The 23,635-nt window shown below is 36.5% G+C and overlaps 1 protein-coding gene across 2 annotated transcripts in view; it reads right to left on the bottom strand.

The window, feature by feature from the left end:
- SS18 (SS18 subunit of BAF chromatin remodeling complex) overlaps positions 1-23,635 on the bottom strand; it is a 76,384-nt gene that overhangs the window by 3,842 nt on the left and 48,907 nt on the right. The window contains exons 6-10 of one of the 2 annotated variants that reach the window (XM_029216797.1): positions 18,052-18,219; positions 17,269-17,373; positions 14,334-14,426; positions 13,498-13,620; positions 11,066-11,199 (exon numbers count right to left, since the gene is read on the bottom strand). In XM_029216797.1, coding sequence (XP_029072630.1) covers positions 11,066-11,199; positions 13,498-13,620; positions 14,334-14,426; positions 17,269-17,373; positions 18,052-18,219 — 623 coding nt within the window. The remainder of the gene's footprint in view (positions 1-11,065; positions 11,200-13,497; positions 13,621-14,333; positions 14,427-17,268; positions 17,374-18,051; positions 18,220-23,635) is intronic. The other variant, XM_029216798.1, reaches the window with a different exon arrangement.

Raw genomic sequence — 23,635 nt, 5'->3', positions numbered from 1 at the left:
TTAAGAAAATAGTGAAATTTGAATGGCAGAGAAAAGAAAAGGGGCACTTCAAACAGAAGAAACAGCTAAAGCAAAAGAATGGAGAAAAAATAGGTAAAAAATGCTTAGGGAATTGGAGAGTAAAAAAGAATATACAACAATCAGGACTAGAAGCTACTGATTATTTGTTAGCACAGAGCTTGAAGTAATGGATACGAGAAGTCTGGCTAATATCTACAATAGCCGACTCTTAATATATCTCAATAATATATCTCAACAATATATCTCAATAACTCTTAATATATCTCAGTAACTCGTACCATGTGTCAAACACTGTAACAAGTGTTTTGTGTCCATCTGTTACCTGTGCAGTAAATATGATATCCATTTTATGGATGAAGAAATTGAAGCACTGAGAATTTAAGTAACTTGACCCACACCGGATCACTTTGCTAGGACAAAATCAAATCACAAGCAAGCCTAAAAACATACTGTATATCTGCGACCATTAGCAAATTCCAGGGTTAAAAGTATGGGTTTGGGAAGCAGAAATCAATGCCTAGTTTTAATTCTCCCACTTACCAGTTTCTTGTCCTTGAGGCAAGCTATCTACCTTCCCTTTCTTGACTTTCTCATCCAACAAGTGAGGATTTCTGCTTCAAACAGTTGCTCAATAAGAAAAGCACGACAGCACTCTGCAAAGTGCTGGTGTGGCTGGAGGCAGGGGCGTCGTGAACGGCCCAGTCCCTGGGTCTTAGCCACTCAGCTCGGCCCTGCTTACCCATCATCTTGGGTGGATCACTCCAACTCTCTAAGCCTCGGCTTCTCTCTCTCTCTCTGCTTCTTCAGCTTCTTTGTTTGTAAATTACAAAATTCCTCTGACTAGAGTAAAGAATAAATGGGAAAGGAGGCAAGACAGCATGGGAGGATCCTTCATCCCATCATGAACTTAGGAGATGTTAATGGTCTAAACAAAGATAAGGCAGTGGTCAGAGAGAAGTGGATGGATTCAAGAATGTTGAAGGACGTCAGGCTAACAAGATTTTGTCATTTATTAGATGGGGAGAGGGAGGAAGACTTAAGCATCAAATGTGGCACATGGCATTCTAGCTTGGCGATACTGCCCCTCTCTCTAAGAGAGAGCACAGAAAGGAGGAATGTGTGGGTACAAAAACTATGAATTCGTTTTGGTTATGTGAAATTGACATGATATTTCCAAGTGCAGATGACTACTAGGCACCTGACTTTCAGAAGAGAAAAGTGAGACTAGAAATAGAGGTTTGAGAGTCAACAGCATGGTAAATGAAAACCATGTGCGTAAATGAGATTTCCTAGGGAGTGTATGGAGTGAAGAGTCCCTAGACTGAGCAATAAATTTCTTTCTTTCTTAAAAGTATTCTGTCCCAGTACTTTTTAGGGGTTTCTTTCTCTATTCTTACAATCACCATTCAAATTTAGTAAGTGAAGGCCCTACGTATTCACTCACCAGTATTTATTGACTACTCAATGTGTTCTACTAGGTGATGGAGACTCAACAGTGATAAAAAACAGATGTGGTGATGTCTTTAAAGAACTGACATCCTAGGGGAAGAGGGTATGATAATAAACAATACATAATCTGTCACATGGAAATAAATGCTATGCTGAAAAATAAAAGCATCTAACACCATATTTCATGAAATTTTCCTTCTAAGATCAGGAACAAAGCAGGGATGTCCCCTTCTCACCACTCTTTTTCTACACTGTACTGAAATTCCTAGTTTATGCAATAAGAAAAAGAAACAAAGGTAAACAGATTGGAAAAGAAGAAATAAAACTGTCTTTGTTCACAGATGACATGATTGTTTAGGTAGAAAATCCCAAAGAATCAACCAAAGAAACTCCTGAAACTAATGAGCAAGGTTGCAGGATACGAGGTTAACACAGAAAATTCCCCTATACACTAGCAATGAATAAGTCCAATTTGAAATTAAAAACAATACCATCTACATAAGCACCCCCCAAAATTGAATACTTAGGTATAAATCTAACAAAATATATAGAGAGAACTGTATGAGAAAAACTAAAAAAGTAATGAAAGAAATCAAAGAACTAAATAAATGCAGAGATGTTCCATGTTCATGGATAGAAAAATCAATATTGTTGCGACGTCAGTTCTTCCCAACTTGATCTAAAGATTCAACACAATCCCAATCAAAATCCCAGCAAGCAAGTTATTTCTGGATATTGAAAAAGTAATTCTAAAATTATATGGAGAGGCAGAAGACCCAGAATACCCATACAATATTGGAGGAGAAGAACAAAGTCAGAGGAATGACAATATTCAACTGCAAGACTTAGTATAAAGCTACAGCAATCAAGACAATGTGATACTGATGAAAGAACAGAAAAATAGATCAATGGAACCGAATAGAGAGCCCAGAAATAGACCCACATAAATATAGTCAACTGATCTTTGGCAAAGGAGCAAAGGTAATACAATAGTGCAGAGATAGTCTTGTCAACAAATGGTGCTAGAACAACTGGATATCCGTGTACAAAAAAATGAAATTTAGACACAAATCTTAACAATTAAGATTTTCTTCATTCAGAACATAAACTCAGATAGGACATTTACCTAAATGTAAAGTAGAAAACTATAAAACTCCTAGAAGATAACATGAAAAAAAATGTAGATGACCTTTAGTTTTGGAGTGACTTTACAGATACATCACCAAAGGCGTGATCCATGAAAGAAATAACTGATAAACTGGACTTCATTAAAATTGAAATCTTCTACTCTGAGAAAGACAATGTCAAAAAAATGAGAAGACAAGCCAAGACGACAAGGCAGTATTTGCAAAAGACACGACTGATAAGGACTGTTACCTAAACTATGCAAAGAACTCTTACAACTCAACAATAAGAAAATGAACAACCCTATCAAAAAATGGGCCAAAGACCTGAACAGACGCCTCACTGAAGAAGATATAAAGATGGCAAGTGAGCATACTGAAAAGGTATCTACATCACATGTCACTGGGGAAATGCAAAGTAAAACAACAACGAGATACCCCATAAACTTACTGGAATGGCCAAAATTCTGAACACTGATAACAGCAAATGCTGATGAGGATGTGGAGTTAACAGGAACTCTCATTCATTGCCGGTGAGAATACAATACGGTACAGCCACTACGCAAGACAGTATGGCAGTTTCTTACAAAACTAAATATACTATTACCATATAATCCAAAAATCATGCTCACTCCTTGGCATTTATCCAAATGAGTTGAAATTTTTTATGTTCACACAAAAACCTGCTCATGGAAGTTTATAGCAGTTTCATTCATAATTGCCAAAACTTGAAAGCAACCAAGATGTCTTTCAGTAAATGAATGGTATATCCAGACAACAGGCTACTATCCAGGGCTAAAAAGAAACACTTTATCAAGTCTTGAGAAGACTTTAAATGCATATTATTAAGTGAAAAGCCAATTTTGTCATGCACATGATTCCAAGTGCATGACATTCTGGAAAAGGCAAACTATGCAGATCAGTAGGAAGGATAGAGGGATGAATAAGGGGAGCACAGAGGATTTTTAAGGAAATGAAACTCTTCTGTATGATATTATAATGGTGGATACAGGTCATTATATATTTGTCAAAATGCACAGACTGTACAACACCAAGAGTGAATCTAATGTAAATTATGGACCTGGGGTGGTAGGTTTATTGATTATAACAGATGTACCACTAGGGTGTGGGATGCTGATAATGGAGTAGGCTATGTATGTGTAGGGGTAGGGAGTAAATGGAAACTCTCTGTACTTTCTTCTCAATTTTGCTGTGAACGTAAAACTGCTGGAAAAAAAGTCTATTTTTTAAAAATTAAGTAGGTTTCTGGTCAAGACAGATTTATACTCCAGCCTGAAAAACACCCCAGGGCTTCCCTGGTGGCACAGTGGTTAAGAATCCTACTGCCAATGAAGGGGACACGGGTTCGAGCCCTGGTCCGGGAAGATCCCACATGCTACCTTGTGCCTGTGCGCCACAACTACTGAGCCTGCGCTCTAGAGCCCGTGAGCCACAACTACTGAACCCGCATGCTACAACTATAGAAGCCCATGCGCCTAGAGCTCATGCTCTGCAGCAAGAGAAGCCACCACAATGAGAAGCCCGCGCACCGCAACAAAGAGTAGCCCCTGCTCGCCGCAACTAGAAGAAAGCCCATGCGCAGCAATGAAGACCCAACGTGGCCAAAAAAAACCCCCAAAACTACAAAAAATATATGAAATACTTGTATTCAGGACACGGGACAGAAGGTAATAAAGAACAGCAATCTGTGAGAAATGGGAAACAAATGAGGCGAGCACTCTGATAACTGCATCTTACTGCACTGAGAGTTTCCACACTGCAGCATATGGAGAGGAAGTAAGGCTGGGTCTGAGGTAAGAAGATAAAGCTTAGAGTCTGAAGAGAAAAAAAGGAGCTAGAGTTCACAAGCCATAGTACCAAAGAGCAAAAAAATGCACAGAGAAAAGAAATGCACTGTGGAGATCTGCAGAGGAAACCTCTTGAGTATTCAGCATAGCACTGATATGCAAATGCATGCAACGAAAATACCCAAGTCCAAGGAAAGAAACACCCCAACGGATTAGAGGAAACAATTCCTGCACTCACAGAGGAATGGAAATAGTGTTTATTCCCACCAGCCAGAGTGGAAAACCTCATAATTCCAGGGCACTGGGTTGAGTACCCAAAAGGGTCTTATCTTACTAGTGGGGATATTTAGCCCAGGACTAAACACTGTCTGGTCCTGCCTAACAAATCTTCAAAGCAATCCCCAAAAGATCAAGCTGTTTTCAAATTACTAAACTGCATCCCAAAACAGAACTCAAGAATGTTTGTAGGAATACAAATATATCCATCACTCAACAACACAAAAGTAATATTTGCAATTTCTGGCGTTTAATCAAAGATCATTGCACATGGAAAGGATGAGGAAAATATGACCCAAAGCGAGGAGGGAAAAAAAACAGTAGATCAAAACTGGCCCAGATGTTAGAATTACCAGAAAAGGATATTAAAGCAGTTAACGTACTTGTATTCCTCATGTTCAAAACTTTAGGCAGAGACATGGAAGATATGAAAAAGACCCATATCAAACACCTGGAGATGAAAAATACAATGTCTGCAATGAGACACATCTGGGAGTGGATTAAAAGCTGGTAAGACAATAAGCAAGATAAGATTATTGAACTTCAAAACACAGCTACAGAAACTACCCAAAATGAAACAGAGAGAAAAAAAAGACTTAAAAATTAAATAAACACTGAATTATGGCACAACTCTAAGCGGTCAAATACACATGTAACTGGAGTCTGGGGAAGAGAGATAGGGGTACAGGTGTAGAGAAAGGAAAAATATTTGGTCAAAATTTTGGTCAGAATTTTTCCAAATTTGATGAAAACCATAAAGTCACAAATTCAAGAAACTATACAAACCCCAAGCATAAGAAAACACTCAAATAATTTGATAAGGGGAAAAATCTTAAGAACAGTCAGAAAAAAACAAAATACACTAACAGTTTATCACCAGAAGACCTGCATTACAAGAACTGTTAAAAGGAAATCCTTCTGGCAAAAGAAAATGATACCAGATGGAAATATGGATTTATCATAGAATGAAAAGTACAAGAAACAGTAAGTACATTAGTAAATATGTGACTCTTTTCTTATCATTTAAGTATCTTTAAAGGATAATTGATATTTTAAACAAAACTAATTCCACATACTATGGGGTTTGTAACATATGTAGAAGTGGAAATTATAACAATAACACAAAGGTTGAGAAGAAATGAAAGTAAACTATTATACTTTATATGAAGTGGTATAATATCACTTAAAGGTACTGATACATGATACAATATGGATGAACCCTGAAAACATTATACTAAGTGAGAGCAGCCAATCACAAACACCACATATGCATGACTCCACTTAGCCTAAATGCTCAGAATAGGAAATTCCATACAGACAAAAAGTAAATCAGCTATTTCCTAGGGCTGGGTGTTTGGAGGGAAATAAACATACTTTAAAAAAAAAAAAAAAGAATGGTACATCTTAAAATGATGAATAGTATGTGAATTATATCTTAATAAAAACCATTTTTTAAAAACAGAAAAAAATTTAAAATAAGAAAATGAGGAAAAAGGACAAAGAACAGAAGGGACAAATAGGAAAAAATATCAAGATGACAGACTTAACCATTATCCATATTCACATTAAACATAATGTTCAAACCCCCTCCATTGAAAGGCAGAGGTATGGGCTTCCCTAGTGGCACAGTGGTTGGGAGTCCGCCTGCCGATGCAGGGGACACGGGTTCGTGCCCCGGTCCAGGAGGATCCCACATGCCGCGGAGCGGCTGGGCCCGTGAGCCATGGCCGCTGGGCCTGTGCGTCCAGAGCCTGTGCTCTGCAGCAGGAGGGGCCGCGACGGTGAGAGGCCGGCATACCGCAAAAAAAAAAAAAAAAAAAAAAAGGCAGAGAAAGATTGGGTAAAAAACAAAAAAACGCAAGTCCTAATTATACACTGCCTTCATGAAACAACTTAAACATAAAAATACAAATGTGTTAATAAAAGATTAAAAATATATTATCATTCTAGTACTAATCCAAAGAAAACGATATTACTATTAAACATATTTCAGAGCAAAGAATATTACCAGGGATAAAGAAAGTTATTACATAATGATACAGGAGAAAATTAATCAAGACATAAAAATCTCTAAAGCATATGCACCTTAAAAATGTAGCATTGGGACTTCCCTGGTGGTGCAGTGGTTAAGAATCCACCTGCCAATGCAGGAGACACGGGTTGGAGCCCTGGTCTGGGAAGATTCCACATGCCGTGGAGCAACTAAGCCCGTGCGCCACAACTACTGAGCCTGCGCTCTACAGCCCGCGAGCCATACCTACTGAGCCCATGCGCCACAACTGCTGAAGCCCACACACCTAGAGCCCATGCTCTGCAACAAGAGAGGTCACCGCAATGAGAAGCCCCTGTACCGCAGCGAAGAGCAGCCCCTGCAACTGGAGAGAGTCTGTGCGCAGCAATGAAGACCCAATGCAACCAAATAAATAAATAAAATATTTTTTTTAAAAAGTCACATTAAAATACATGAAGCAAAAATGAATAGAACTGCAAGAAAATATAGACAAACACACAGATATAGCCAGAGATTTAATATTTAATATCCCTTTCTCAATAACTAACAGAACAGAAAATCAGCTAAGTCATAGGAGACTTGAACACCACTATCAAGCGGCTTGATCTAATTGACATTTACAGAACATCCCCACAGACCATATTCTGAGCCATAAAAGAAGTCTCAATAAATGCAGAAGAATTCAAGTCATACCAAGTATGTTCTATCAAGATGATGAAATTAAATGGGAAATCAGTAACTGAAAACTATCTGGAAAGTCCCCAAATATTCAAAAACTATATACACTTCTGAATAACTCTTGGGTCAAAGATGAAATCAAAAGCGAAATCAGAAAATATTTTGAACTGACTGCAAATAAAGACACAACAGAAGAGGGAGCGGTAAATACAAAGGTTCTGAGGGAGAAACATGCTGGAAACAGGCCAGTGTGACTGAAGCAGAATGAATGAAGGCGGCTATAAATACAGAGGTGAGGTGGTGGGGTAGGGGCTGGGGACATGAGCTGAGCATGGCCTTCTAGGCCATTATATTACTCTGGGCGGGAATGAAGTCGCCACACAGTTATGCGCGGAGGGGTGGCCTAATTGGACTGACGTTTTTAAAAGATCAATCTAGGTCCTGTGAGGAGCACATCCTGTAGAGGAGCCAGGAGGAAAGCAGGAAGACCAGGAAGGAGGACAGTGCAACAGTCCAGATGAGTGAGAGTTATGACTGTGACTTGGGTAAGGGCAGGAAGTTGTGAAAAATGACTATAGATACGGCATGTATTTTGAAGGAAGAGGTGATGAGATTTGCTGGCTGACTAGATGTTTGATTTGCAAAAAGAAGGGAGTCAAGGATGACTCCGGGTTTTCCGTCTGAGGAAGTGGAAAACTGAGCTGCTGTTCATGGAGATGGAAAGACTGACCCGGGTGGGGGTGGGGGTGGGGGTGGGGGCACAGCCCCTAACAGGATTCTCTCTCAATGCCCCTCTTTTAATTCATCCTGCATACTGCCACAAGAGTCACCTGCCTAAACACCACTATAATTAGATTTCTTTTCCATTGCCTTAACTATCTTGAAGAGTTGAACAACTTTCCCTAAAACGAAGAAACCAACAGGTGTTTGGGTTGGGGGAATCCATGAGATAAGATGTGGGGAGGCTACTAACACTAGAGTAGCTAGAATGGTCCCCTCCTCATAGCCTTTTCTAATGGGGAAGAAGATGTGGCTGGCAACTACCCCAACATCACGGGTCTTTTTCTACTGTATAGTCCCCAAATTCCTGAGGACTTTAAAGGGTGGAATAATTATCATGATAAAAGAAGAAACATATTATATATCTATTATATATGCCAGCCACTGCTATATACTTTAGATACATCATTTAAAACACTTTAAAGGCTCCACACTGTTATCAGGATAAAGCCCAAGCTCCCCAACACGGCTTACAAGAGCCCTCCTAATCTGGCCCCAATTCACCTCCACTCTTGCCTCTTCTTCCCCACACTCCTGCTTTACTGAGCCACACATCTTAACACGAGTCCTTTGTGAGTGCACTTCTTTCTGACCAGAATATCCTTCTCTCCTCCACAACCAGCTGGCTAATACCTACTCATCCTTGGGCTCTCGCACTTATATAATACTTCCCAAGGAACACATGTCTGGGTTAGGAGCTCCCTTCCACAAAAATCTTGCCTTTCCTCATCCAAGTACTTCTCACACTATATCGTATCATCTGCTTACTTGTCTGTTCCCACCTAGACTTAAGTTCACAAAGGCAGAGTCCATGTCGATCTTATTTCCCAATATAGCCCCATCTTAGGTACTTGGCATATAAATGTTGCTCGAGAAACATTTGCTTAAGGAATGATGTTAAGTTTAGGAGACTTAGAAATATGCTGATTTAGAGAGAAAATGATGAAGCTGAGGAAAATGACAAGACATCCAAAGAGAGATGTTCTGCTCACAGCTGGAAAAATGGAGCTGAAGTTGGGTTGAGAAGAGTAGGCTAAGGATACTGAAAATGTAAGACAGGGTGAATATACAGACTGCGAAAAACACTAAGCCAAGGATTGATATCTGGGGAAAAGAAAGATGAGAAACAAGTAAAAAATAAAGAAGGAATCACTGAAAATGTAAGAGGAACAAAATAGTACAGTAATATAGAAGCTAAAGAAGACCACTTAAGAATGAAGACAGGAACAGGTGTCAAATGCTAAAGTGAAGTCAAGGAAGATCCAGATAGTTGCTCCATAAGCCATAAAGACCAGGTCTGTTTTACTCATCTAGGACATAATATAGTATCCAGCACACACAGAAAATTAATAAATATTTGTTGAATTAGGGAGTAAAGGACCACTTTTCAGCAGTTAACCTGTGGATGTGAAGGAGCCTACAGTTTATCTGCTCAGGGATCTTGTCCTTAGATACTCACTAGTCAACACTTATTTTACTTTTAAAATTTAGATAAAACTTCTGCCTACTCCTTTGATTTAGTTCTAGTGTATTTTTTTTAGTATTACTTATCTGTCCATACTTCTTTTTTTTTAATTAATTAATTAATTTATGTTTGGCTGCGTTGGGTCTCCGTTGCTATGCGCGGGCTTTCTCTAGTTGTGGCGAGCGGGGGCTACTCTTCATTACGGTGGGTGGGCTTCTCATTGCAGTGGCTTCTCTTGTTGCGGAGCACAGGCTCTAGGCGTGTGGGCTTCAGTAGTTGCAGCACACAGGCTCAGCAACTGTGGTGCACGGGCTTAGCTGCTCTGCAGCATGTGGGATCTTCCAGGACCAGGGCTCAAACCCGTGTCCCCTGCACTGGCAGGCAGATTCTTAACCACTGTGCCACCAGGGAAGTCCTGTCCATACTTTTAAGCCTCTTATATCTCTTTTATATTTTCCACTTAACTAGAACGTGTCAGTACAGGGGGTTGTAGACTTGAGAGAGCTTCGATGAGAGAGCTGCTTATGCCTTAGAGTCTAATCAGCACTGCATACACGTTGTTTCTCAAACCAGATCATCCCCACTGGTCCTGGAACCCTAACATTAAAAAGTAACCTATTTTAGGTAGCTTAAGCAGTGAAGAGATCAGATTCTCCTCACTAGAAAGTCATCAGACAAACCTGAAGTCAATTTAAAAAAACCTGCCAACATAATAAATCATTTTAATAATAATTTAGAGTATGTATGAGAAGATTCACAGAACAATGACTGTGGCACAGATTATTAAGTCTGAGAAATTTACTGATGAAAAGAAGGTAACACGAGGTTCAAGAGAATATAGTCATCTTAGGACGAGACACACTTATAGATGTCGGAAGGTAGTAGAAGGAAAGATAACAGGGGAGAAAGAAAGATGATTAATATCTGAGATAATGGATATGTGTATGGAAGGAGGCAACAGAGACAGGTGGTGAGTATGAGTTTAAAGAGAAGGGATATCGTGCATGTGAGGGGAGTAGGGTGAATATGCTGGAGTGAAGACGAGAGCCAGGAAGAGCACTGCCTCAGATGGACTCCACATTTCAATAGGTCAAAGCAGAGTCTTGAACAATAAACGTGAGGGACATCAGAGAAATTAAGGGCTTCAGAACACGGAATAATGTTTGGGATAGCGAAGGGAAGTATGCCTAGGGGGTAAAGCCCAGGGAGAGACTATGAATGAACAAACATGAACGAATGCTGGCGCTTAGAGATACGCCATGTTTTGCAGGCTACAGCAACGATGATTAACTGTGTCAGCGTTCTATGAAGAAGACTCAAGAGTAAGTAACCACTTTTTTTCGGTTAACACTATAAACAAGAGGCGGGAAAAATGAATCTTCAGCTGAGAAACGTGCAACCTAGTCGAGAGTGAGCAAACAACAGGGCAGTCCCGGCCACCCGGGTAACTCACCTGGTCATACCCGTAAGGCCTCTGCTGCGGGGGCTGGGGTGGCCCAGGCTGGGCTGGTCTGTAACCTCCATACTGCTGCCCTTGCCCCTGTGGGTAGTTAGGGTACTGAGGACCTGGACCACCCTGCGAAGGACCTGTAAAATAATCGGCACACACAAAAGCCCAGGAGAAAATACAGTAAGTCCCTAGAATTCCAGAAGCGGTTTAAGATTAGATGTTACCATATTCCCTTGCAGTCTGGTATCTCGATTTTTCTCAAATGCGTGTTGAAATACATTCCAAAAGTTATAAGAAGTAAAAATACTGTTAAGGACACTACCATGTACCAATATGCTCTGATTCAGTATAACTATTGTGCTACGTGTTAGCCATTAAGATTTTATATGTCAAAATGAGTAAAAGAGACTCAGGAGTTGTAAAGCAAGTTAACTCCATGATGTTAAGGAAATTCATCTATACCTCTAGTAGGAAGTTAACCAGTATAATAAGCAAGCGGTGGAAAGAAAAGGCAAGAAGCAGACTCAAATTGAAATACTGAAGTAATTTCTGAATAAAGTTTGGAAATCAGTGATAGTTACAGCTGTATAACTCTAAGATTTATACTTGCAATCACTAAAAGAATCACAAAGAATGATTTTACATGTAATTTCTAGATTTGTATTTGCAATCACCAAAAGAAAGCTTTATGTTCTGCACTGACAAACTCATTATCACAATATTTTCAAACAGAAACTAAAGAAGACTTGAAAAGCCACAGGCTGTATGTGGAAAAAACATGATTCAAAAGTTACACTCTCTGTACCCATCACCTTTAATACTTAACCCATATAAATGAATGATTTCAACTTCCAGAGATGACAAGGGACTAATTTGGCTTGCCAAACAAATACGTCTATTTCATAAACTCTACTCCTGTCTATTGTAAAGAATGCTTTATAAAGCATAAGCTGAAAAGCTTTGATACTTAAATATTTTCTATCACAGCCATTCAAATCCTGTCATAAAAAACACTGCAGAGAAAGATGTCAAAGAGAACAAGAAATTTTCAAGCTTAAATTCCACCAGTCTATTATTTTGTTTATTTAGTTATTATGCATCCAATTATTAAAACTGTATTTTTTATTAGAAGCAAGTCTGACAGCTGAAACCTACAGATAAGCAAAATGGGAACGTCTCCTTTAGGGTGCCCAACGATGTCTGACAAAACAGCATTTAACTACTTAAGCCAAAATCACTAAATTTCTTTTACTCTCTCTTTCCACTGAAAATAATATTTCTCTTAAATCAATAAACTTACCTGACTGATCCACATAATATTTGTTTTCATGCAAACACAATAAAACCAGAATACTCTATTTATTCAATGTACAAATATTTAATGGTCATGAAGTGGAAATGCCATTTGAGAGGAGCAAGAAAGTCCCTTTGTAAAGACAAGAAATGCATGGAGTATTTCTAAAGTCATAGCTGGAATTTGGGAACCAGAACTGATCATTTTGGGGAAAATTCCTGACACCCAATACCTGGCTGAATTCCAGTGCTTCTGTTGAAGATGCAAGAGAATTTCAGCCTGATCCTGGTTCTTAGATTTGCTATCACAGGTGGAAAGAGGTGCCCATAATAACAGCAGAGTTTAAACCAATGAATAAAAATAATAAGACATTACTAATGTTAAAAAAGAGGCCATGTTAGCAAAAGATGATGTCAGATTAAGCAGCTACTTCTCCTATCGTAGGAATCATATTTTCCTATATCTAAAATAGTTATTATAGAAGCCGAAAATTTAAGACTGAGACATCAGGTCTGTATTATTCCCCCCCTTCCTATCTCACAGTCAGACAGCCAACTAGTAGACATCATAGTGAGTATATAATAAGAAAAGATGGCTATACTTCTCCCAAAGTGTAAGATACATACCTGCAATAAATATACTCCTATGAATGTGTAAACTGCTATTTTAACAGAGGATGGCAAAGACATTTTCTTTACGCGTTCCAAATAGATCTCCCTTGTACACTAAAAGATCAATGTTACTTTTCATGGTAACAGTCATTAGTTTTAGAAACAAATTTGCCAAGCAGATTATGTAGATGTTGTTAATTATCACCCAACTCATCAGTTTTCCAAGCACATACAAAGCTACTGGCTGGTTGTGGATGCCAAATAGGTTTAAGAATTCATTAAGGATTTCATTTTGAGTGACTACATACCTTTGGTCAATGAACCATCTCTAGTTTATGTTTCTTTTTAAATGGATTACTAGTGTAAGAACAACACTTTAAATATAAACACTCCAGTAACAAGCTAAGCTAAAACTGTGAATTTTCAAAAATAATTCTTAGAAAAATAAACATTAAATATCCACTTCTGTATTATGAAAGAGTAATCATCACATTTTTTGGTGACAAGAATAAACTGCAGTAAGCCATTACCATAGCCCTGCTGCTGTCCTGGGTAGCCCTGCTGCCCTGGGTACTGCTGCTGCTGGGCTGGATATCCCTGCTGGGGAGGTGGTCCTTGGTAAGCATCTTGCTGTTGGCCATACTGTGAATTCCCTACAGGATAATTGGAGAAGAGGAAAAAAAAAAAAAAAACTGAGAAGTTTGCTTAATTAACATTTTTCCTCTAAGATGCATAGCCAACAACACAAGAACAAAATAAAATGCCATATTGATTTTTAAAAGTTAACAAAACAAAGAAAAAACTCAAACCAAACAGAAGGATTTCGGCCAAACAAACTGCAGTTAAAGCCAATTGTGCAAGGTTGAACTGCAGCATTTTCAGCGTCTCTGCCATACGAGCATTACATTTACTGGAACATCACAGTCATAAGATCATGACTATGCTAAATAAAATAAAAAAGACAAAATTAAAGACAGCTACAAGAGCACACACTAGCTACACAAGATCAGCAAGCTGTTTCCTAAAGGCACTAAACTTATATGTAAAATTATACATATGTAAACACACACAAGAAAAAAAATTGGATTGATGGATTTATGTTCAATAGAAAATTTCCACTGAGGAAAAAATTATTTTAAAATGTTTTAGTCTTTTTATTGTTGTTAGAAATGGCAAGTCATGGTTATACATTTTAAATATTTGTAAGGAAATTATTTTGATTGTTCTAGGCTCCCTGCAACTTTCAAGACAGCCAGCAACTAGTATTCTACGAGAGCTTTGCGTGGGTAGAAGTTGCCTTATGCAAGAATTTTCGTTCCTGTAGAAGGGGATATATATGTGTATGTGTGTGAAGGTATATAGATACCTCCTTCGTAGTAATGTTGTGAGGAATCCTCATAAGGCCTATCGTAGCCTTGTTCAGGATACGACGGTTGCTGATAACCGTAATCATTATGACCTACATCAATTCGACAAGAGACAGGAAGAAACGTTAATGGCCACTGAGTGAAAACCCTAAATATATTTAAACTTTCAGATAAAATTGAAAAAAAAGAAAAAGAAATGGAAATACATAAAAAATAATTTCAATTGCATTAGCCAAATATTTACCAAATGTGATTGTTTTCATATTGAGATAACGTGCAAATTTTTTTTAAAGCAAAAAACAGTTTTAGAAACATTACACTTAGTCTTAACTCTGACAATCCTCATCAAGGAGGGGAAAAAAAACTTTATCTTCAATTAAAAAAAAAGAATGAAAGCATTTAGGACTTTCACATGTAAATAACTTGAATTAAATTAGAACGAACAAAGGAAGCAATTATATTTTGTCAAACACCTGTTCTGCTGGTCGCCAATTCCACGGCATATGCTAAAACAATGCAAAATATAAAAGAGCTCCATAAGTTTTTTTCCCCTAAAAGAAACTGAAACAAATTTTTCACATTTTCTATTAACTTGCTTAAAGTATATGTATCTCAAAGTATTTTCAGATGCAAAAATATATTGCTTAATCCTGCCATTCTAGGAGCCTTTAGAAAATATTTCTAGAGTATCATAAACATACACCTTCATAAAATTAATACTGTGTTAAGTGCTAGAGTACACCTTTAATTTTAAGGCACGATAAATTTACACCTGCAAGATGACCAGACTTTTAATGAAATCAATACTCTAGTTCTTTTAACTAAGATGCTCAAAGAAATCCCAGGAAATAACTTTTCAGTTAGGTAAAATCTGAACTAAATTTTAGAAAAATACCTAATTAAGTAAGGAGGAATATAGTTATAAATAAATGTAATACTCATTGCTCTAGTATTCCAATGTTCCCAAACCACCTCATAAATATCTATATTATGGATTGGCAAACTATGGTCTGCAGTCTAAACACAGCCAGTGGCCTGTTTTTGTAAAGAAAGTTTCACTGGAACAGTCATATCCATTCATATCTTCTATAGCTGTTTTCATGCTACCACAGGAGTTCAGTAGTTTAGACTGCGACCACATGATTTGCAAAGACGAAAATATTTATTTCCTGGCCCTTTACAGAAAAAAGTTTGCCAACCCCTAATCTACATATTTATTGACATAGTAGCTAAGCATAATAACAAAATATCCAATGCTGTTTAAGAAAAATAATTGTTGTTATAAATGGAATAAATACTCTATGTAAATGTCAGACAAATATATTAATACACAGCTATGCAAAAATGATACCACTGAAATTTTAAAATTCCATTATGTAATAAAATGAATTATTTATAGCAACCTTAAAGTTCTGCTATTTACAAAAATAACATCTCTATTTTGAATAGAAAGTTCATATTTATAACAATACAAATTTCACATTTCAGGAAATACTCAGGACCAAAATAACAGTGTTAAATTCAACTCAATTAATTAAATTGTATTTTTAAAATAAAACAGTCATTTATTTTCAGCAGACTTCCTAACGTATAATATTTAACAACCTAGAGTTCATTTCTTTAAAATATCTATAGTCTATAAATGTAACTAAAGTTTTTCATTAAAAAAAAAAACTTAAATAATGTCTACATGTGAAAGGAAAAAGAAAAAAACCTCCAACATTCTAAATAATTCAGGGCAAGTAAAACATTAAAAAACAATGTTGTCTTCTAACCAGAATTATCCACACATATCACTGCCACTAACAGAGATTTTGTGTGCAAAATTCTACAGGTGTTTGTTCTGCTTGTGTAAGCAGAATCTTTGCAGGAAAAAGCCAACGTCCCTATACCACTTATGCTTTATACACTGATAAAAAGTGGTGGACAAAATTATTTTTTAAATACACCAAATTATATCTTCTTGCTAGCTTACATTAGCTTCTAGTCAAATGGTCCCAACACTTTAGCTTGAAGTTCTTAGTTTGCCCAAGTTTTCTGTTAAGCAGTTTACCTTAAATACATCAAGGGAGCTTAAAATAAATGAAGATTTTGGCAAGTCCTTCCAAACAAGAAAAATCTAACCACCTCTATATGATCAATTTTATTTGTTTGTATTATTTTTTCTTCAACATTGTATCATAAAGTTTTCAAACATACAGGAAAACAAAGAACTGTATGATGAAAGCCTGCTTGTATGCTTGTATTACTACTAAGCACAGTATATGTTTTACTGACCACTTTTTCACAAGCCACCTTCCCACTAAAAAATAAACATACCATTAAACTAAGTAACTAAAGTTAAAATCTGGTTTCCAAATGCCTTTCTATTCTACTAACTCTATTATAAACAGCTATATTATGGATATGATTCAGTCTCTAAAATCTTTCTCAAGTGCAAATGCTAATGTATATAAACATAGTTCTGTTCTTTGAGACATATGCAACATTAACGAACATGATGAAATTTGGAAGAATACTCAAAACTATATTCTCTTCGTATTTATAAAATGCATAAAAGTAAACCAGTGGGTGAACTTTACGGTATATGAATTACCTCAAAAAAGCTTTTATTTAAAAAAGTAAATCAGTAACACTTGCTTTGGTTCAAATGAACAATTCCAAATATAAAAGGATCCTCTTTTATATAAGAAAGGATTCCAATGACAGAACATGATTCCTGATGGTACTAATATGGAATAACCAAACAAAATATACTTTAAAATAGATTATAAACGAATGCTACCATTGATGCTTTAGATTACTGAAGTGTTTCTAAATTTGGAAGAAACACATTGTTAGTTTCTTCATTCTGATTAGAATGTTTTGAGTAGCTACCCACATTAATACTGGGCAGGGATAGAAAATGGGAAAGTTAACATTAGGAGAGATTACCATCAGGGTAATATTGCTGGTTCATGCCTTCTGGAGGACCTTGTCCACCATGACTGTACTGGTCCCCATAATAGTCTTCCTGGCCTGAGTACTGCTGTGGTGGGCCTGAAAAACCACAACCAGTCAAGATGTAAATAATTTGTTCTCCAGGTCATTCAAAGGCTTTCCGTCTAATCTGGTGTTATGAGAGATGATTTCTGTAGATTCCCCTCCCATGCTTTGGGGCATTTCAGATACTTTTGACTATTCGTATACACACACATACATAAACACACAGCAACACCACACACCACATTTCACAAAAATTAATGTTAAGACCATACATGCAGTATCAAACAATACCAACTCAAAAAAACAAACATTAACTTCCTAAAAAGAGATTCAAACTGGAAGAAAATTAATTTCTTTTTTATTTTGATATTAGAGCAGTTTGAAATAAATTAGGGTTTGTTTCTGATCATATATTTAGTAACTTCTCAAATTTAGTAACTTCTCAAAAATAAAACAGTATTTTCTGCTGTAAATTAGTAAGCTTTCGATATAAAATTTTGACGTAAACTTTTCCCAGAAAAGAATAAATAAAAGAAAGCTATAAACCAGGAAGTTCATATCCACTTTCTGCGACCCTTTGTACCTACTATACCCACTACCTTTTAAGAAAAATAATAAAATATGATTTTTAAAAATCAAGCAACAAAAAGCTCTGACTTTGCCTGTATGAAAAGTTCATTAAAATTTAAAGCCTTTCGACTACTGTTAAAAATTTTCCAAATGGAATCCTACCCTGTTGTGGTGGTCTATAGGGAGGAATCTGTCTCTGTGCCATCATATGATTGCCCTGGTTAACTTGACCCATCATTCCCATAGGTGGCTGCTGGCCTTGGTAATGCTGCCCACCTCCCTGCGGCATATTGTACTGTTGAGAAGGAGGCTGCTGGTGCATCATTGGACCTGAAAACAGACAAAACATTATGCACGTAATTTTTTGCATATAATTTTAACATCTTAAGAGAAATACAAAAATCTTTTATCATATAATCCCTAAACTATATAATTTATTGCAAGATAAACTGACTTCAAGTAATAAAAACAAATCTTTGAACTACAGTTCACATGCCTAAAATAATCTGCAAACAAGGGAAAACAAGTAATCCATGGTAGCTGATTTGAATTCCACTGGAGGAATACTGTAACAATTTCTAAAAAAAGAGTGGATACAATATATGAACATCCTGAATGTATATATTTTTTTTATTATGTACTATATAGTATTTATCTATGCAATCTTTCTAGGAAAGATAGAATCCTTATGCTACATAAGAACATATGCCAAAACAAAGTAAACCACAAAATCACACAGCAGATCAGTAGTCGAACTAACGGAAAGAAATCTAATTTCAGTGTATCCATTTTTTTTTTCCTTTTTCAATGCCCAGTCATTATATAATGGTAGACAGGGAAACTACAAACACATTTATGAATATACTCCTTATATTGGTGGAATTTCATAAACAATTTTAAAACAAAAATCTAAGGGTCTTCTTTCCTTTTTCCAACTTTAAGATTTATAAACTAAAAAGGTCTTCCTGAAATCAAGACTATACAATGCTTCTTAATAAGCTCTAACACACACATACACACTCAAAAACACCTAGGCAGAGAACTACAATAAGCCATAGACTTAGAAATCAGAACTATGCGGTTTCCAAAGTGAGTAATATCGAGGTAGCCCAACGACCACTGCTATAGTGTCACATTGGCAACAGTAAAAATATATCATATGATATAATGAACAATGGCCATAAAGTTCTGTGTTGTCATGTAAACATGTAAGCAGCTCTTCAGAGGTTCCCCAGGCTAAGTTATGGTATGGGGAGCTCATCATTCTACCATTATAACCATTACTATCTGAGAAGTATGTATGAGTCATCCCCCAGTTTACTGCCTAAAGAGCTACATACTCCCCGCCTTTACTGACTTGGGGAAAATTTAAGAAGAAAGTACAAAAGGCAAAGAACTAGAAAACTTTTACAGGCAAAACTGCCCAGATGAGCCAAAAGCTCATTATTTATATAAAAATTCAAAACAAAACATGCCCACCTCTTTAAATATGTTGCTGACCTACAATAGCAGCAACAATGTAAGCAGAAAGAACTCACTCTTCCAGTTTGAAGAACTGGTTATCTAAAGAAGTATTTTATCAGAGCTAACTCTTTTTCTCCTACTTGCCTTCTTCTGTTCTTCTACTTCTTTTTAAATTCCTTTTTCCTTCTAATTTTGTCATAAATATAAACCTTTCAAAGGTTACTCTGGGACTTTTTTTTTCAACAATAAACTCCTAATAGTAGGGATAAGGTGGCTCAGTGGAGAGTGGAGGGGAAGAGAACTTGACACAGAATGCACTTAACACTACCAGACACGCTTTCACATTTATTTAATGTAAATCACTAACAACTACCAAAGGCAAGGATACTAATTGTCAAGTTTTTAGCCAAAGAATCCAAAGATCAAGATCATATAAGCTAATAGATATCAACTGGGAATCAGGCATAACTCAAGTTTGACTTCAAAAGCACATTTATTCTACTGTTCTTCACTGCCTCTACTGAAGCTATAGCAAACTTAGTAGTTCAGAAACAAATTATGCAATTTAAAAAGTTCCAAAACACTACTTTAACTGAGGTTACAATTTTTAAAATGTATTTTGTATATAATAAAGTACTGAATACTAGCATTCATAATATAGTAGGCAGCATGATTGGCCATTTATAGATTTCATTTTTAGTAAATGAAGGTTTTGCCTTGTCTTTCTTCTCTATCACTGATTAAAGACCTCTTGTCTTAACAGAAGATAACTATAAAATTAAAGCATATAATATGCACTGGAAGCAAAATTAAAAATAAAGGAGAAAGAAAGCAAAAACACAATAGCTGGGGGGAAATCCCAAAGGATACAATAACAACAAAATTCCAAGCTCTGCTGTAAAGGAGAAAAGTAATTCTAGTTTAAGCCCTAGATAGAAAAGACCATGCCACTTGTGCTTTATCTTTGGGGACTGTCAGCACTTCCAATCCCAAAGAGCTCAATTACCACCCTTCTTTTATTCTCTGTCACTTCTCTCCCTCTAAGGATCCCTGACATCATTCAAGATCAAGCCTAAAACGGCAGAGAATGGAGGAGGAGAGCACTCCTAAAACATGGTACTTTTCATCTTTTCCCTTGAAGCCTTATCCATTAAAAAAAATTTCGACTTCAATTATGATTGTTTAGGAAGCATATTATTTTTCTTACGATAATGAAATATGCTACATTGGCAAATAAATGTATGTTATCTCTTGAGATACTAATGGAAATAAGAGAGCTAAATCTCAAAAGGTTACCCCCAAAATAAGTTCTAAAAATTTGTGCTACAGAGTGAAGATTATAAGTCTATTAAAATCATTTTCTACAAATAGTGACCTCACACATTACTGTATGCTTAAAGGTTACTCTTTATCTTTTACATGAATCATTCTGATGCTAAGATGAACTAAAAAGTGTGATACAAAGATCCTACTAATGTCTTAATTATAATATGGTTTTGTAAAAGTGTTTTAAAAGGACATGTCACAAATGTACATCACCACATTATTTCTTTCCATTTTGAGTTTCACACCCTAACAGATATTCTATGGAAACAATGTCCTATACCTTAAACAGATGTAAAATATTCCCAAATCACCGTATTTTACATTACTGGAATTCTTTGCTCCAATGAGACAGTTAATACTTAGTTTTGTCTCAAGTTACTTGTTCAAAAAGAAGAATTTTTTTAAGACTCAACTATAAAGATAACAATAAGCTTTGCACAGCAATGGAGACCCAAAGCAGCCAAAGCTAAACTAAAATAAATTAATTTAAAAAAATAAGCTTCAAATAATTTGTGAAGAATTTAGAACTATATAATTTTTTAAATTCTATATACATATAATATATACATACATGCATATATATTCATATCTTGAGATGCAAACCAATACACTAAAACTCTGTAAATCATACCATTAATCTATGAATTATTTTAAGTGAAGGTTAAAAATGACAGCTAACAGTTAATGAGCACTTATTAAGGGCCAGGCATTAAGCTAAGAGCTTTTTTTTTTCTTGTTGCAGAGCACGGGCTCTAGGTGTGCGGGCTTCAGTAGTTATGGCACATGGGCTCAGTAGTTGTGGCGCACGGGCTTAGTTGCTACGCAGCATGTGGGATCTTCCCAGACCAGGGCTCGAACCCATGTCCCCTGCATTGGCAGGCGGATTCTTAACCACTGTGCCACCAGGGAAGCCCAAGCTAAGAGCTTTATGTCTATTATTTATCCTCCTCAAACCCTATGAAACATGTAGTATTGTTATCAACTTCACTTTACAAGTAAGAAAACTTAAGGCATACAAGCATGAAGAACCTTACCTAAAGTTGCATAGCTAGGAAATGGTGGTGAGAACTCTAAAGCCATGCTCTTAACCATTACGTGTACCTCTTCTTCGAAGTCAAATCATACTTCTCCCATGTAATATCTCCCAGGAAAACAGTTCTATGTAACATCATCACTCTAATAATAAAATCCTAGAATACAAGAAGTTTCTTCACTTCATCTATTATCTCTGTTATAGTGACCACGAAACCGCGTAGATAATACCTACTCCAAGCCTATTTTCTTGTTCATGTTTCATCATCTACTGCTCACATTTTACTACTTGTTCCTTAACCATTCAGTCTCAAACTAAACCACTTACAGCTCTCATTTGAATGTATTACTAATGGTTTATTTGCAAGAAAAAAAATCCCTGTATTCCAGTAAATTCAATTAGCTCACCCACCTATTAAATAGCCACTTAAAGCGAATAGGATTCTTTACTTACCAAAAACGTACATCTGTGCTCATCAAGAGTTTCAAGCAGTTCATAATAAGACATTTAGATATAACACCAAGGATAAAAGAACATGAGCCAAGTAACTAAGAAAATCCCAGCAGCTTAGTAAAGTCACTGTTAACTAGTACAAACTTAGCTGAATTTCCTAGAAACCAATGAAGAAATAGAACCATGATAGATTTTATCTAGTAAAAAGAACAGTCCATTAAGAGATGCAAACTTTTCATAACATGAAGTTTTTAGAGAAATCTCATGAAAGTATTCAAAAGTACTGAAACATAATAGTATCAATCAATAACTTCTGTTATTGTTAGTTTCTTCAGTAGCACAGACAATCCTTACATGTACTTCCTTACAGTAATTATTTCTTAAGGCTGTGATTTTCAACTGTGGGTGATTTTGTCCCCAGGGGACATTCAGTAAAGTTTGGAGGCATTTTTGGTCGTCGCAACTGGTGTGGGGGGTTGCTACTGTCACCTAGTGGGTACAGGGCAGAAATACTGCTAAATATCTCACAATGCACAGGACAGGCCCCAACAACAAAGAATTATGCAGCTCAAAATGTCAATAGTGCTGAGTTAAGAAGTCCTGGATTCTCAAGGGCATAATTCTAAATCACAGGCATCTCTACAAACTAGTCTGAGAATTAGATTATGTATTCAGTTTTCTGGTGATTGAAAATTGGAAAAGGGATGTGTTGTGGCTTAATAAATCCAGCAAAGTAAAAAGCTAGGCAATCTCTTAGCCAACTTCTCTTAATAGTTTCAACTATACTATACAATATTAATTCGAAAACAAAGTCACTGTTAAACATCTATTGTAGAATGAAAGGCATTCCACAAGCTCTAGATTTATGGGACACAAGTGACAATCTGTTGTGAAAGTAAGGTCCTATCTTGTCCAAGTAGAAAGCCATGGAGATGGGCTATATTAGAACATATAGCTTTGTGTCACTTAGCATGAAAGCTGAAAAGTTATCAGCCATCAGGTACAGAAGAAATGATCCTGCCTAGAAAAAACTTCTGAGGGAATGGACTGTAAGTAAGTATGAACTTGGAATGTTTGTAAAACATAATTTCCAAAATTTACCCCCAGAGCTTCTGATTTAGCAGGTATGGGGTGGAGCAGACAAATCTTGTTTTAACAGCTACCCCAGATGATTCTTATCCCGGTACTCTTAGGATCACACACTGAGACAGAGGCGTAATGGAAAAGAAGTAACCAATTGTCCCCTTTTACCATAAAAGCAACCAGATTATAGTTCATGCAAAATGGTTAAACTGGATTAGAACTGCATCCCATAAGGGCACCTAGGATGTTAGCTGTAAAATGAGTCCCAAGGAGTAAATGTTACAAATACGTCAAAACCCAGTGAATGACACACTTAAGATTGGTGCACTTCATTGCATGTAAATATTACCTAAAGAAAAAACTATTAAAAGAAAAAAGAAAAATTTT

The sequence above is a fragment of the Monodon monoceros genome, unplaced genomic scaffold (genome assembly GCF_005190385.1).
Source record: "Monodon monoceros isolate NGI ecotype Baffin Bay Population unplaced genomic scaffold, NGI_Narwhal_1 Super_Scaffold_1, whole genome shotgun sequence".
In the NCBI taxonomy this organism is placed as follows: Eukaryota; Metazoa; Chordata; class Mammalia; order Artiodactyla; family Monodontidae; genus Monodon; species Monodon monoceros.
This window is presented reverse-complemented; position numbering and strand designations above follow the sequence as displayed.